The 17,335-nt window shown below is 38.9% G+C and overlaps 1 protein-coding gene across 1 annotated transcript in view; it reads right to left on the bottom strand.

Moving 5' to 3' along the window:
- adgb (androglobin) overlaps nt 1-17,335 on the bottom strand; it is a 58,872-nt gene that overhangs the window by 14,707 nt on the left and 26,830 nt on the right. Inside the window, exons 18-27 of the mRNA XM_088089125.1 lie at nt 17,002-17,140; nt 12,422-12,536; nt 12,049-12,216; nt 9,997-10,120; nt 9,744-9,878; nt 7,404-7,497; nt 5,458-5,589; nt 5,029-5,182; nt 4,656-4,840; nt 3,844-4,010 (exon numbers count right to left, since the gene is read on the bottom strand). Coding sequence (XP_087945251.1) covers nt 3,844-4,010; nt 4,656-4,840; nt 5,029-5,182; nt 5,458-5,589; nt 7,404-7,497; nt 9,744-9,878; nt 9,997-10,120; nt 12,049-12,216; nt 12,422-12,536; nt 17,002-17,140 — 1,413 coding nt within the window. The remainder of the gene's footprint in view (nt 1-3,843; nt 4,011-4,655; nt 4,841-5,028; nt 5,183-5,457; nt 5,590-7,403; nt 7,498-9,743; nt 9,879-9,996; nt 10,121-12,048; nt 12,217-12,421; nt 12,537-17,001; nt 17,141-17,335) is intronic.

Here is a 17,335-nt window from a genome sequence, read left to right on the forward strand (position 1 = left end):
AAACAAGAAGAGGAAGCCACAGAGAGCTGTTACAAAGCGCTAAATGGCAATGCACAAATTACAGTAGCTGACGGGATCCCACCTTGTTGGAGTTGTACCTTGTATGGCTTCGTGTGACAAATAAATGATTGATTGATTGAACTCTGCCCTGCTGTCCGCAGGCTCGTGCAATGTCCAACGTAAAATCGGTTGCTCACAGAATGATGGAAATGGGTCAATTATTGCCTGACTTCTTTACTAATATGACAACAGTTTCTTTTGCTGCCTCCAGAACTCTTTGACCTGACATATTAAACCCTGTTTCCTGTTACCACGATCAATCAAGACTGCCCCTTTAAGAAACCTATTTCTGTGATTTTTGCCTCCAACCTCAATATGATGGGATTTTTTTAAAGGCGCTCAGAAAATAACAGCAATTATATAACCACAATCTCTGATTTAATTCTGGCCAGGGACCTTTCTTGCATATCATACCCCTCACTCACCCAACATTTGCTGTCTATATACTATACCTACTGTCTATCAAATTAAGGCAAAATGCCAAAAAATAAATAAATAATAGATAGCAGAAAAATCTAGATATACGGTCACCCTGTTGTATGCCTCCACGTACTAGTCAAGTTGCACTTGCATTTTACATCTATGTCAATGAAAACATGAAAACACAAATGCTTCACACACACATCTTCTCCCTCGGAGCACAGAAGATCTATACAATCACAATTTCTTAAAGTTATGGCCCAAAACATGTTTTATGAGGTCACTGTGATATTAGTTCATTCTTGAGTCCAAGTGGATATTTGTGTCATTTTTGGATATTTGGGACATTTTGAGGAAACTTCCTTAAGGTCATCTCCAGATGATGTGATCTTGAAAATGAGATTGATGTTCACAGTGACCTTGACCTTTGAACACCAAATTCTAATCAGCTCATCTTTGAGTCCACTTGAATGTTTGTGCCAAGATTTTAAGAAATTCCCTCAAGGTGCTCTTGAGTTATCAAGTTCACAATAATGAGAAAAATGCAAGGTCACTGTGACCTTGACCTTTGACCACCAAAATCTAATCAGCTCATCCTGGAGTCTGCTCTAATGTCTGTGCCAAATTTGAAAAAAAACATCCTCTAGGTTTTTTTTGAGATATTGCATTCACATGAATGAGACAGACAAGGCAACAGGAACCTTGACCTTTGACCACCAAAATCTAATTAGTTCATTGTTCAGTCCATGTCAATGTTTGTGTCATATTTTCCTCGAGGCATTCTTGATATATTGCACTCACAAGGATGTGCCAGATGTACGTATGGATGGACGTTGATATGCACAGGCCTCAATAAAAAGCAATCTATCTTTCCATTAACAGGTTCCTGTCATTCTGGATAATTCACAGAAAATACTGGCATTTTTGGTACTATTTTTTCACTCAAGTAGAACCAAGCAATCAATCTTTCTGACTCTCATTTAATTTCATGAAAACAGACAGGTTGAACACAAACTTAGCACTCTGCCTTTTAGAGGACTTCTCAGGCTGAACACCCTACATATTTACAGTGAATTACCAGCAGGATAAGTACAGTGGTGTCATTTCATCTACCGTCATACCATTCCATTAAGAAGGGAGTAAATGAACTACTTAAACCCTCCAGCCAAGTGGTGGTAACATCAATTAATCCACAGCTTACAAACTGCCACTTGATTAAAAAATACTATCCTGAAAGTCCCTTTGCCCAAACATTAATCCCAGATCACTAGTGACAAGTTATACAACTCTTACACCCAACGGTGAGGTATCTGGTGTTTGGGAGGCTGCTAATAACAGAGTACATTAGTGTTGTTTGAATTAGCAGAAAAAAACAAGCGTGCATGGCAAATTGGATTCTTTGTCGAAAGTATTTCTACAAACTGAATTTAGGCACCTAAAGAGTTAATTTGATATAATGTGACCTATAACCCACCAAATCAATTCTTAAACAAGCACAAATTTGCAATAGCTGTGACCATTTATGCATACACACAAAGACGCTGACCATTTTTGGTAACTGGCATGAACAATCAATCACTTGTCATTTGGCTTATGACCAATATTTGCACAAAGTGTGGACAAGTCTGTGAATCCAAATGGAAGTTATGCGCCTTTGTTGTGCAACAGGCCACACCCAAAACTCATTCCATTTTTAGTCAACTGGCATGAACATACACACAAACACACACAGACACACACAGACAGACAGACAGACAGACAGACAGACAGACAGACAGACAGACAGACAGACAGACAGACAGACACACACACACACACACACACACACACACACACACACACACACCAGCCATTGAGAAAGGAAAACATATTTTAAGAACCTTTATCAACAGCACTTTTTAAGGGAACTGATGTCTTGTTTATGTGTGTAACAGGTATGAGTACTTTCATCAGGTAGGGTGTTGCCACTATTACTCTCTGTGGAAATGGCTAGCTGCCTAGCACTGTCCACCAGAGAACTGCTAAAACATGAGTAAGAAAGTGTGAACAAAACAACAGAAACAACAACACGTGAGGCAGTAAAGAGTAAAAGGAAGTAGGGTCATGATGACTTCAGCAGAGTAAAGCATAACAAAGCTACTTGCAATGTCACTGGCAGAATCCCACTTCTGATTTTACTGCAAACCCTCACCCATCTCTCTCCTAGAGTGTCTTAATCACCACTGTAAGGGAAATGGCTGCATATGAGAGCTCTGCTGTTTTGACAGTATATGATGTGTGTGTGTTTTGTAAATTAGGTTTGCACAAAATGAGAATAGAATAACTATAATAAAAAAAACTCAAAGTAAGCTCAGACTAAGAATTTGGAAATCTACTTCAGTGGTTTAAATATGGTACATCAGTGACACAGCAGCAACATGGCTTTAGCATGTTCCGGTTCAGTGTTCAGTGTAGTGTTAAATTATAAAGCTAAGATTATTACGGACGGAAACAAGGTACTGTACAGGCTTCCCACAATTTTTATAGCCAAAATTTCAAAACTTTTCCATGACTTTTAAAGGACCCATAATAAAATTTCCATGGCCATTAAAAACATAAAACACAAACAGAACTGTATAGTATCCTTTCCACCAAATGTCACTTATTGTATAAAAATTAAAGAGCATCCTTATCCAGTCTCTAATAGTTGGTTAAGTTCATATTCACTTTAACTACTTCAAACTATGGGCACAGTCAATATATCTAAAAAAACAGCACTTACATCAGTTTAGCATTTCAGCATGATGGAAAACCAAACCTGCTGTATTATCAGTGCATTTTAAAAGCATGTGATTATAAACTAATTTCTGAATGCAATTCCAAAAAACAACATACGTATGTAAGCATATGCTTCGAAGTCTTTCAGGACATTCCATCAATATATTTTTAATAAATATATCCAGTGAGCCTTTTAATATAATCTATCAAAAGCCTATTTTCAGTGCATGTATTTTACTGTCCAATGTGATGTCAAGAGCTGAAATGATGCTCTCAGCTAATACTGTAGAAGAAAATACATCAGTTGTTAAATTAAATGAAAGATAAACATGGAAGATTGCTGCAACAATGAACGATTGAATTCATGATACCCTACAATTTTCCATGATTTTGTCAGAACTTTAAATGCTTTTTGTACTAATTCCATTACTTTTCCAGGCCCTGGAAAATGACACTGTGAAATTCCACGACTTTTCCAGGTTTTCCATGACCCTGGGAACCCTGAATGTAACTTTTTAGAAGAGTTCAGATAAGAAGCAGTTTGGCAAAGCCTCTGCCATGATCCAGAGGGGTTTCATTACACTGACTTCAGTTACTATGACTCACCTTTGTTGGCCAGGAAGCAGAACACAGGAATGACCACATGGCCCCTACCGGTGTTGCCGGCCACCTCCTTCTCCTGGTCCAGAATGGACAGACGGATCAACACGTCTGGCTTGGAAGTCTGAAACTGAACCGTTCCCAGGACATCTGCAGTCACCTGCACAGAGTAACTGTGGAAAAGTTTTAAATTATCTAGGGTACCATTCATCTCTCAGAGTATGTTTCATGTCTTGTGTTGGAAAATCGTGTTTTTCAAAAGCTTCCTTGAGACATTACCTGTTGAGTAAAGTTTATGCTCTTTGTCATTTCAGATTCACATGCTTAGTGTAAGTGATAATCAGTGAGTGCTACTGGACTGCAATTATTTTCAAGTTCCACCTTAGGAACAATAAAACTCAACTGACCAGTAAAAATCTTTGTTTTCTCTTACTTAAAGGGTTATTTATCAGTCTAGATTGTTTTGGTGAGAGATGCCGAGTGTTGGAGATATCGGCTGTAGAAATGGGTGTTGGTAGGCGTATTTTGGCAGAAGAAAACTAGTTCCTCCGTGAAACTGCTCACAACAAGGTTTGTGGATTATGTTGAATAATCGAGTCACGATTTCTGTAAAGAGGTGGTGTCATCCAGTTCCATTATAATCAAGGGGAGGCAGACATCTCTACAGCCGATATTCCCAAGACTAGGAAACTCACACCAAAACAATCTAAATTGATAAATAGCGTAACAGGCAAGAGGAAGAATAAACATTTTTTAAATTTTGGGGTGAACTGTCCCTTTAACCTGTAAATTACATATCTAGCACATAATTATCTTACCGACATATGAGGTTTTTGTCATTTGGAATGTAATAATCCCAGAATTCCTTCAATGAGAACATATTGAGGGGAGTCTCACGGGACAGTTTCGGAAGTTCCCTTGAGCCAATCAAGCGCATCCTCCACTTGGCACCAACAGGGGGTGATTCAGGTGTGACAGCCTCTGCTACAAAGGTATAACCAAGCTGGAACAAGAGATACAGAGATTTAGTCAATAACAAGCCTTTAGCCAGTCTTTGATTGAGTCAGGCAGGAGTAAAGCGATTTATCATGGTACTTTGAAAACTGAGAATATGCTTATATTAAAAAATTACCTAAAAATATGTCTAATACATTAAGGTTTGCAGCCCAAGGATTTATGACATCCACAGACCTTGTTGGGTTGATAGACGTGTGGTGCTACTTTGTTGAAGACCATCTCCAGCTCTTCCCCCGTGTCATTATTTATGACGTGCAGCAAACAGTCAGGGATTGGGGAGTAGACCTTTGGGACCAACAGCATCTCCTTAGCAACCAGGAACACCTCTCTGCACAAATAACAAAGAAGATATCAGGTCTGACCAAACTGTCATTTTGAACAGTTTTTTGTTGAAAATATGAAATGTAATGTTACAAAAAAATTCTACATTTCCTGATATTAGCTTTACCAGCAGGAATGAGAGCTAAGTGTATTGCAGCAATATGGCATTTTGTGGGAAGGGGATATCAGTCATTTACACATGGATTTCCCCAGATTTTCCAAGCCATATTTTCTTTTACTGGTAAGCTTAACAACAAGCCATAAGATGCAATGTTGTCCAACCTAAAGACTAAGACCCAAGAGTTGGCTGTGTCTGGAAGAGAAACGGAGTAGTCGGCAAAGGTGATTCTGGTCCATTCATCCTGCTGACAGGAGTAGAGCTCTGCTTTCCTCTCTGAGTGGTCAATGGCATACCTATGCAGAAAACAAAGAGGGGGGGGCACCATGTTTACATTTACAAGCATGTTAATATTCCACTGTTACGGGCGGGTATAGGGATGCATGCCCAAAAGAAAAGCCCTTATTTGTTGTCAGAAGAAAAAACATACCTTCTTCAAAACATTACGAAAGACTTGACTATCAACAGGTTTTTGGATATGTACAAATATCCCAACATCAACCCTTTCAAGAAGGTGGTTGAAGGAATCAAAGAGAGAGGCTGTGTTTGCATGGTCGGACACAGCCTCCACTAGTAGCTGCAAAGCAGCAAAATAAATACAGTAAGTGGCCCCAGCCATTCCACTTTTCAAATTTTGATGTGATTAACGACATGTTAGGGCATGTTAATGAGAGAACAAATAGCTGCATGTAAACAAGAATATTTGCTAGCCATGTAAACAATTTAGCTGGAATATTGATTTTTTTTTCAGAATTAGGGCAATAACCAGAATATTTTGTGCATATAAATGTAGTCGGTGAGAAACTTCAATTTTACAGTAATCAAAACCACATATGTAACGAAATGAACAAAAATCATAGTAATGAAAACACAATTCATTCAAAAACAGAATATGCAAAAACTTCTTGCACAAAAAATAACTCAATATGACTATTTATGATTGAAATCCAGTGACTGCATATAAAGAGGGACAACATGACAGCTACCCAACAGTGAAGCCAAAACATCTTAATTAAACCCTGGTGGCTGTCTGCAGAACAGGTCATAAATCCTGCCCCCTCCATGTTAGCGGATGAGACAAGGGCCATACTGAAAAAAAAAAGTACACATCAAATAAATTTTCCCAAAGATGGTTTCTTTCATTTATATAGTTGATATCACACTGATATTTCTTCAAATGTTCATTTTTCTTATATGTTTGGTTTCAATTAGTTATTTAATGCTATAAAAGGGGGTCACTGACAGCTGTGTGTGTCAATTATGTGCTCACGACCAGTAGCGCTGCTTGCGATTGGGTTGGATAGGTGTATGGATAGACTAGATACTGCAGCCCCGCTTTCTGATTGCGACTGTGCAGACTCGGGCTCCAAATGACGTCACCAGCGCAAGATGGCGGCACCCATAACTCAGAGATTTTGGCTTCATTTTTGCATAGTGGGAAAAATGTGTTGCCCACGTTATATGCAATGACAAAATCCAGTTGAAAAAAAAAAAAGAAAAAACCCTACTTGCACTTCACATCTCAGCATGAACTTTGACTGAAGTGGTTGTCAGTTCAGAAAAACACATGCTCAAAGGCTTGTAACACCCCGCCAGCCCCCACCACACCCTTCACACACACACACACACACACACACACACACACACACACACACACACACACACACACACACACACACACACACACAGACAAAGCTCTCAATGCTCATGCACACACATACTTCCCCAGGCAGCAGGTCATTCGGCAGACGCTGCTAGCCGATTGGAACGAGGAGAGGATAAACAGCAGATGGTACCACTGGGAAAAGATGGAACACAATGTGGAAAATGCTCCCTGCCTGGCCGCCACAGGCCGCCGCAACCAGGAGAGGGAGCAGATTCTGGGCATGCGGTATGACAGAGAGGGCTAAATGCATGCCATATAATGTACATAGTGTTGGCACAGGACTGCAATTGGAGCCCCTGTATTCTCTCATATTATGACATTAGTGTGAATGAATACCTCCTGGGTGAATAAGGTGTGAGATGTCTATGCAATTAGTACATTGTGTGCTCATTATTTATTATCATTCAGAGTCATTGTGATTATGCATTTTTATCTTTCATTTACCGTAGCAAGAAGGCGGCGTATTTTGCTGCATCTGATTCAACCTTTGGCCACATGTCTAAAAGGATCTTAGATGCACTGAGGTTCTCCTTTGTGCCTGAATGACATAAGCACACAGAAAGAAAAGTAGCCAGCATTAAAGATGAAAGATAATCTGTGTCGCTGTCAAACACATGAAATCATCATTGTAGTTGACCTATTTCAGGGCAGTGAGCAGAAATTGCAAAATGCATTTTTGCCTCATTCAGTGGAGGTGATAGGAGAGGATTATTCACACCTTGACATCAGCGTTCACACTCATCTCACTAGACAGGTAACCACTCAGACAGAACAGGACACTGGATAAAAGATGCAGCACTATGTGTTCATGAGTACGTGTCTGTCAGTAAGTGTGTGTTTGTGCATATAAGTGAGAGGAAAACGCTCTGAAAAGACAGCTGCATGATAGAACTTTTTGCTACTGACTGTGACATAGGTGTCCTCACATCCTCCCTCAGCTCCTCCCTCCCTAGCACTCGGCTCTCGCTTTTCAAATGCCCACTTTTCCAAATTGATACAGCCATTATAGCGGGCCAAGGCTGGCTATTGAGAGATGAGGACCCCCTATCATCAACCAACCAAAAAGAGGCAACAGACAGAGAAAAAGATTCAGACAGGAAACAGTAGATGGAGAACATAAAGTGGGAAAGAGCAAAAAGGAAAAGAGAGCTGTATAGAAATATGTGGTATAAACAGATGTGCTGTGAAAGACACAAAAAAAGACAAGTTCTTACTTTTCTTAAAACGAATGGCTTTTCAAAGTGTAGTTAGACAGGCAGTGTTTTTTTTAAACATGATTGGTGTTTTGCCATTACTGTAAGTGCCACTCTGAAAGCTGCACTTTGTGCTTTGACAAGTAGATGAATAAAATTTGAGAGAAATTAACCATGACGGGCCTATTTCATAGAAGTCAAGCTGTTCAGTCCGTGTGTGTGCTCATGCTAATGCCACATAAGCAGCAGCAATATTTTAAGGGTTGCTGGCAGATGGGTTTTATAATGATGTAGATATTTTGGAAGTCTGCTATGCTTGAACCATATTTTCAAGCCTTTATGCAAATACTGCATTAATGAGGCTGTGCATTCTCCCATATGTGCATGTTATTCAGAGGTTGAAAGAGTCATGTGTTGGGTCTGGAGAAGGCACAGCTAGCCTTAGGTTCTGGCAATAAATAGTGAATGTCTGGGCGATGAAATGCTGCGAACAGCTATGCAACTTCACAGTAAGATGACTACCCCCACTTCTAGAGAAAATTTAATATTCAAAATAATTTAATTGAGAAACTAAGGAAACAGTTTAAATTGCCTGCAACCCGCACAAGAGCATAGCTGGCACTGAAACAGCACAGAAACAAAAAGAAAACATGATTCCAAAGCAACACTGATGGCTAAATTTACAAAGGAAGAGCTGCTCAGTTCTGTCTTTCTATTGAATCTCTTGTTCTTTTCTTCCTACTGTCCATCTTCTCTTCCCCATCTTTCATTTGCTGTCACTTGAGAGGTTTGGCTATTGATGCAAGAATGTTGTGAATGCATGTGTGTTCCCCTTCATGTGTGTGTATGGCCCTTCTGAGGCCACCTCATCTGTCAGGGTGTATTAAGTGAGAGTGGCAGTCTCATCAATACATATTTGTGCCTCTGCTCAGAGGCTCAATATATGACATCGGGCTAAATCAAACAGTGATTGTGAGGCGCCGAAGGTGTTTTTGTGTGTGCATATGTCCCTGGACACTTAATCATAATCTACAAATTAAACACGTATTCTGTTGTTTTAGTTTTAGTTTTTTTTTCACCTTACTCTTCTCCTTAAGCCTACCCAATGGCTGCATATGGGTTTGTCTTTTGAATATAAAGCGCTGAAGAAGAAAACAGATTTTTAAGTAATACTTTGCTTCCGGTGAAGGAAGAATCCAAAAACTGAATTGGGGTAACATGGGGTCATGTTTAACAAGAGCAAAACTATGTCACAACTCTCACACAACTCATGCAGTATAATCTGAGTCTCATTTATCCAGTCGTTATTAGTTATTTTAGTTATTTTATTTAGTTCTGCTGTTGTTAAACATAGACCCCTATGACTTCAGTTTATCAAGAATGTTCTCAGTCTTTGTTTTTCTCCTATGCCTCTGGTAAAGGAAGAATCCAAACTTAGATTAACTGACATATAAATGGTCATTTGAATTGTAAAGTATGACTTTAAGACCGTCCAATAAATAATAATAAGCTCATATTTACAACTATTCATAAAAAAAAGATTTTAACCTGACCATGAATACATTTTCTATGCGTGTATGCGTGTGCTCACCTGGTGTCGAGGCATTTAAGATCTCCCGCACCAAGTGCCCTTTGAATCCAGCCTGCAGAGTTGTGACTGCCTTGACCTCCCTGTCTGTTGGCTCCCTTTCTCTCCAGCTTTCTGGAGGCTTTGACTCTTTATCCACTGAAAAGAGTAACAGCAGAACATTGCACGTTAATATTGAATAGTATGAACACTAATTAAAATACATGTTTGAATGAAATTTCAATGAAACATCAGTTCACTGATGTGGCATATATTCCTTTAGGATCAGTCGCTAGGAGTGAAGGGTCAGTTGTGAGGGCCAGGATAGCAAACCGCTCCTCTGCTGTTAGCTTCCTGCCCAGGGCCTCACAGAACATGTGGTAAACTGCAGCATTGAACACCTATAGAGACACAGAGACAGACACACATTTCAACAATTTTTTTATGTCTACAAAAAATACTCACACGAGGACAAAAATATTAAAGTGGAAATGTAATGCATATGCAAATTCATGGATCAGTGGAACAGCAGGTTTTCACACTGAATTCTACATTACACATGGTGGACACATATATGGCTGTCACCATATAAGTCTCTGCCATATATGGCAACTGCCAGAGACAGCACAGTACTTTGCAAGCCATTTAGCCCTCTTTTTGGGCATCCCAAGTTGTTGTAGCCCTCTAATGACCAAGCCTTGAATATGTCCTAGGCTGCCAAATATTAAAACATATAGTCTGCACCTAAAACCTAGCTCTGAGATGGTATTTAGAAGTGGCTGGTATTTAATTAGCTTGGTTACAGGTCTCCTCCAAGTTAGAATCATCAGGTGCAGGCCACTTCTAAAACAGACACCTCTTTGCACTCTTCATTAACCACCACAATATCTGTTGTATTGGCAGATGTGAAAAGGTACCTCGTTTACTGCTACAGAGATTAAACATGGAGGGTTTGACACAGCGATGTTTATACATTCTCACTGAAGGTGAAAAAGGTGTGATGTGTCCTTTGTTATTAGGTCCACTATTCTGTCATGATGTGCTATGGACACACAGGCACAGACACAGACAGACAGACAGAGAGACAGACAGAGAGACAGACAGAGAGAGAGAGAGAGAGAGAGAGACACACACACACACACACACACACACACACACACACACACACACATATACACATATATACGTATATGAGAATGACAGTTTATGTAATAGATTATCTATGGCCTTTCAAGACAATCACTCTCCTGTTCCTCAAGTGGGCGGGTGGTTAGACTTCACATCACTCACCTTTTTGTCAATAATCGCATAGGTCTGTGTTGAATATCCTTCTTTTAACGGCATTCAAAATCTACAGACATTGACAAAAATGAACTTGCAAGTTTGACACAATTATGGCAGCCTATTTCAATTAAAACTTTGCCACGCTTAGAAAATGTTATTTTGCTATTCCAAAAAGTAGAGATAGCATTGTAAAAGCTGAAACAGGTAGCCTTGTAACCATGAGTATTAGCTTAGCACTTTGTCAGTTTACATCAGTATGCATCATGCTTATGTGGTTATCTAAAACTAGGGCAGACCCTGTGGGCAGAACTGATTATTGTCCATGGCTGCTGAAAACCAACTGTGACTTTAAAAAACAATTCTATAAGTACTGCACAGCAGTGGCATTGTTGATAAAATACTTATGCATCCTCTAAAAAGAACTCAAACATTGAATGGAAAAAGCTAAATATCAATGACTGTCATGGTCTAACACTTGTTGCACAGTTGCCAAAAAACATGGCTGGTCAGGAATTCATTAGCAGTACAAGTATGAATGGTTACTTTCTCATTCATTTTTAACTTATATGTTGTAAATGAATACATTATTGTATATCAGATATATTAAAAGAATTGTAAATATTTATATATATGTGTGTATAAATGTATGCCAGAACATATATGATATGATTAGGATTTCTATATGGGAGTTATTCAAAATAATTGATGTGTAAAGGGGAAGAGTTTTTTTTTATTTCTTCCTACTCCTTTTCGCACATGTAAATTGAGGCAACTGTGGTTGAAAATTGTCTTTTTTTTCTTTTGTTATTGATATGGTTTTAAATACTGTTTTTGCTATATTTTACATGTTCGAAATAAAGACATCAATCAATCAATCAAAGCTCAATTACATGCTATATGATCAAAGTGTACTACAAAATGTGATTAACCCAGACTGCATCTATATGTAGTAATGGTCAGTCAATCACCAAGATAAAGTATAAAACAAGTTGAGTCATTTGCTGTGTGTACCTCACAACCATAGGGCCATATGTAAACAAGCTACCTTGTGGTGATCCCCTGTGCCCAGGGGGGTGTTGACATTTTGGGGGCAGTGAGCCATTTCCAGGGTTCTTCTTGCTTCTGGCTGATCCTGCGCATCGCTAAAGGAAGATACCACTCTAGACAGAGCTGTAAAGATGGATGAGGCCTGCACTGTGAAACGAGCACTTTCCTGTTCAAAATGGGAAAGCAGTGCGGAAGTTTTTAAATTGTGTTTTCTCATGCAAATTAAACAAGAATGCAAGTTAAATAGAAGAGAAAAGAAGAACACCCACAAGGAAGGCAGGTGAAATAAAGGGATTCACTTCTGGAATCCACAAAGACTTCATGTGTTACGAGATTACAACTGTTGACTGATAATGAAGGGCCTCAGTTACCTTGGTAAGGTGTGACATGATGGTTTCTTCATCCCCAAAGATGAAAGGTGTCTTGCTGCACAGGTGAACGTGGTAGCCAAGGGCTGCCTTTGCATGGAGGGACAACACATGACGCCTGCAGAGGGAAGAAATGTAAGTTTTTAACGCTGACAGCACTTTCATGAAGGTGTTTGATTGCTGTTTTACTGAATCACTCCTAACATTTTCTTTTATCTGCTAGTATGGGGCACTTAACTTAAACCTTAACAGGTTTCTGGGCATTGTAAAGGTTTGCAGCAAGATGGCAGGTACAACTTTCAACGATATGACTGACTGACTTCTTAAATGATAGCACATTTCTTTTTTTTCTTTTGAACTACCTCGGTTTGATGTCTTTTTTGTATTTATTGTAGGGCTGTCAAATTATTATTTTTTTCAATCATGATTAATCACAGGATTTCAATAGTTAATTTTGCAATTAATGGCATGTACTAATCTGTTTTCATTTCCATTATTTTGCATTTCAAAACAGTTATGAAGTTCATAATGACAAGTTAAAGAAATGAAATGACTGGCATAAAGTGGGCATGTCTGTAAATTGGAGACTGTTGGTTACTCATAGAACCCATTTCCATTCATATATCTCAAAGTCAGATGTCAAGGGACCCCTGATAAATTGCCATGCCATTTTTTCCATCACCAAAATTTAGCCTAACTTTGGAATTACTCAGCTCCCTAACTGAGAAGCTAACATGAGTTGGTGGTCACCACTTGATTCCTCAGGTCTTCTACTGTCATCGCTATTATCACCCTAGCCTTAAAATTCAGCCTGATACAGCCACTTAAAGCCAGAAATGTTGACCCGCATTTAATGCAATGAAAAGAAATTTGAAAAAAAAAGCATTATGTACAGACCCTAACATCATGATTAACATGTTAACACTAAAAACCCTAATTTAATGTATATTTTTTATTTGTTTATGTGTGTATGATACTGCTGACTGCACAACAAATTGCCCCTTGGGAATAGCAAAGATAACCTGGAGAAGGGAAGCAGAGCACTTTAAAACAGGAACATATAATCCTGCTGTATTGCACACTATACATTACATCATCAAAACAGCGGCTCCAAATCCTTTTGACTTGTGACCCTTTATAAAGATGCAAAGTCTATTCATGACTTCTTTTAACTGACTGCATACATTGCCACAAGGTCAAACCAAGACTGATGTTGCTAACATACAGTGGGAGAAGAATCAAGGTGGTTTTGGTGCTCTACGAACGTCTAAGAGACTGTAAAACCTTCTCTATTATGTAAATAAAGATGAAATGGAAAAAGAGCTGAACATTGAAATTACAGGGGAAGAATGGGCTTATTATGTTCAAAACACACATACATATCACTACAAATTCAAGGACGTGGAAGGAGTTTGGGTGGAAAAATCTCAGAAAAATCACAGGAAAAATCCTGGGGTTGTACACACAAACTAAAACACAATAAACACAATTAAAAAGGAAAAAAAAGTGATGTTGCCTTTTTTGAGAATTTAAAAGATTAAGAGCAAGTAGAAATGAAAGAAAACAGAATTCCTCAAAACAAAAGGCAAAAAGTAGAGGACCACTAGACAGTAAATAGTACTTGTTGAGGAGCAGTATTTTTTTCTTGGTCTGACAAGTTCACCATAGGTAGAAAACTGTAGAAAAAAAACAAACAAAAAAAACTATTTTGATGCAAAGTGACAAATGGCTCCAGCTGTTGTACTTTTCCATAAATTGACCTGATTAACGAAATGTCAGGGCATGTTAATCAGAGAATGCACAACTACATGTAAACTGGAATGTTGGTGGAATATTAATTTTCATTATCCATGTAAAAGCTTAGTAGGAATATTGTCTTTTTTTGGAATAAGGGCAAAGCTGGACTCTTCTTTTTTTTCGGTAAATGTACTCAATGTCTAAATATAATGCTGCTTTGAGGTATCCCTCCACCAACCACACACATTTCTTGGTAATGGTAACTGCACATTCAGAAGGGACACGATTGAAATAATAGTGCAATCCACTGAATAAAATCCCTTTCTGGGCTTGACAGTGGATTGTGTGTTTCTGTCAAGTAATACTGAATGGGTCAAAGAGTCAGAAGTGCTGTAGCCCACTGTCCTGTCTGCCAAGTGCCAGACTGAGTTCACAGGGCCTGGTCAGGCATGAGCGAGTGGAACCCTACTTCTTAGGCCCCATTAGTTTTACATAATTCAGCCATCACAGCCTAACTAGATGGATGAGCAGTGAGGCGGAGCTGGACTAGTGCTGTAGCAGAAGAGGACAGCATACAAAAGGGAAATGGAAGGGAGGGAGAGAAAAGAAGGTGAAGAGTGTGGGGGAGATGAAAGGAAGATGAGACAAATGAAATGGAGAGGAAAAGAAAGGGGGGTGTACAAAGGAACTGAGACAAAAACCTCTTTAAAATTAATAGATTAGCATAGGACAGTATGTTCAAAAACTGTAGAAGGCGAAGAACACAGGGTCAGTGGAGAGACTAGAGAAAATAACACATTGCTGAAATAGTGTAAAACATACAGATGGGCTAACAGGGACATTCAAACAGAAAAGTGTTTTTAAATTGATTGCTGTCCAAAAGACATATCTGCTATTCTCTCCTGGAGAGAGTGTACTATGGGGCGTATGGGCAGGATAAGTTGAGTGCTGTGTGTGTGATTATGGCTCAGTGGTAATTGCACTGCTGCATACCTGCACCTGACCCCAGAAACTAGGCCCTCTGCTTCTAGGCCAAGTAGCACCCATTAATAGAGACTAGGACAGATGCTTTTTACTGCTTTTCAGAGCATCTGAGGTAGGCAGATATCCTCTGCTCGCTTCATGATAGCTTTAAGTAGATCTCTGATTAGCTGTAAAAATCACAACAAGAGTGAAGCGCTTCCTTTCACTGACATCCTGAGGGTGCTGTGCATAAAAATGCATACATATTGTTATATTATATGTTATGAGGTGAAATTGTTAAAGTGGGAAAAAATAAATGTGAAGAAAAATGTGTAGATGCCAATATGAAATATGTAAACTGATTAATGAGCTTAAATGGCATTGAAGAATAAAAGATGAGTACTAAGCAAGCAACCCAATGATTAAATTAGACTGGACACAATTACACCACACAGCCTAGTATAGTGTAGGATGCTTAATTAGAATTGCATGGTAATATCAAGATGTTCATATTTTTAATAAAAAATCAAATATTACCATATCAAATATTTTTAGTATGTATATGCATATATACTTAAGGCAAATCCACATTGCAACATCTTCATTTTAAAGTAAAAATCACTGTCATACACATGAGCATTTTAGCACCTTTGCAGAACAGTCTGTCCATACTAACAAGCCTAAAAACTTATATCAGATGATCATTCACATACACTGGGCATGTGCGTGCCAGGTGTAACCAGGGAGAAGATTGTCTACTCTGCGGTTGGTTGCTTGGTTACACAAAATACTATGGTGATGGCAAAAAGTAAGACCAGACCAGACTTTCCATAGGTTGAGCTGTTACTAAAAGTAACACATACGTTGAGGGTGGTCAAGGTGATAGAAAACAGAGAGTTGAAATTAACTCAATTGTCAGATGAAATCATGACAATAGAGTGCTCTACAGATGATGATTATGTGTAGGCCGACGCAGAAGTTAGCCTGTTGAGCATCTAACAGTGATTGTAGCCTAAATGTTGACCTTCGATTTACCTACAAACAAAACTTTTTTCAAAAATTTTTTCTATTGCATGTAAATCATCAACCCATGAATATAAAAACAACTAACTGCAATCGGTTGAGAAATATAAACATTATTGTGCTTTTTAACCAGAAAAACAGTAGCATTTAAATCAAATCAAAGTACACCTACTGTTGTGGAGGCAAAGCATGAAAACATTAAAGGTTCAAAATTCCCAGGTGGGCTACTTACTGATGTATTTTTATCACGTAGAAGAAGACGTGAAAGTCTATTAAGTTGTTTAAACTGCAGACCATATTTCAGGCATCTAATGGAAACCCATTCAAAGCACACATTGAATTTGAGGCAATGGAACTGGAGTGCTGAAATGCTGACTAATTTGCGGGTTTTAGGACTCATTCTTGGGGCCATATATAGGAGATAAGCACCCAGACAAGAAGGATGATCTCACACCCTGTATGTTAACCTAGCCAAAAGATTAAACTTGGCATGTCGTGACTGATAACACCCAATGGGTGTCTGCTTCATAATTTTAAAAAGTCACTGATTTCAAACGAAAAAGGGGTCAGCAGCTCTTACAAAGGTCTCCGTTTTAAAGGTTCCAAAATGCCAGAGTAGTTTGGACACTATGCATAACTGTAGAAACAGTTGTGCACATGTCAATAAAAACATATTAGTGTGGAGGTAGCCCAAAGGATATGCTACTGTAGTAGTAGCCACAATAGCATAATGAGTATCCTGATCGACATACACACTCATTACAGATATGTGACACCCTACTCTGCTCTTAAACATGATCTAAGCTTTAACTGTGATCAATACAGTACACAATTCACAGTATTTCCTACTGCTGTCCTACCCTGGGGGTAAGTTAAGCACAGCTGCCTTGGAGGAGGTGGTCTTGATCGTGAGAACTGGCAGCTGAGACTGGAGGCTTTTCCAGGAGTAGGCCTGGGCGATGAGAACTGCAGGCCTACATGCTGCAGACATCTCCGTCTCTATGAAATGTTGCAGAGTGGAGAGAAAATGCAATCACACACCACAGTGAAATATCACAGTAAGTAATGTTAATAAAATGTCCATATTTTTCTGAATTTCTATTTATGCTGTATATTCCAAATAAGTTAGAGTGTTGAGTTTGTGAATGCTTAGAGAGCTGTAATTGCTGGTAGAGGCTTGAGTCAGGCTCCTCA

The sequence above is a fragment of the Plectropomus leopardus genome, chromosome 16 (genome assembly GCF_026936395.1).
Source record: "Plectropomus leopardus strain MGB_pleo_1.0 chromosome 16, ASM2693639v1, whole genome shotgun sequence".
Lineage (NCBI taxonomy): Eukaryota > Metazoa > Chordata > Actinopteri > Perciformes > Serranidae > Plectropomus > Plectropomus leopardus.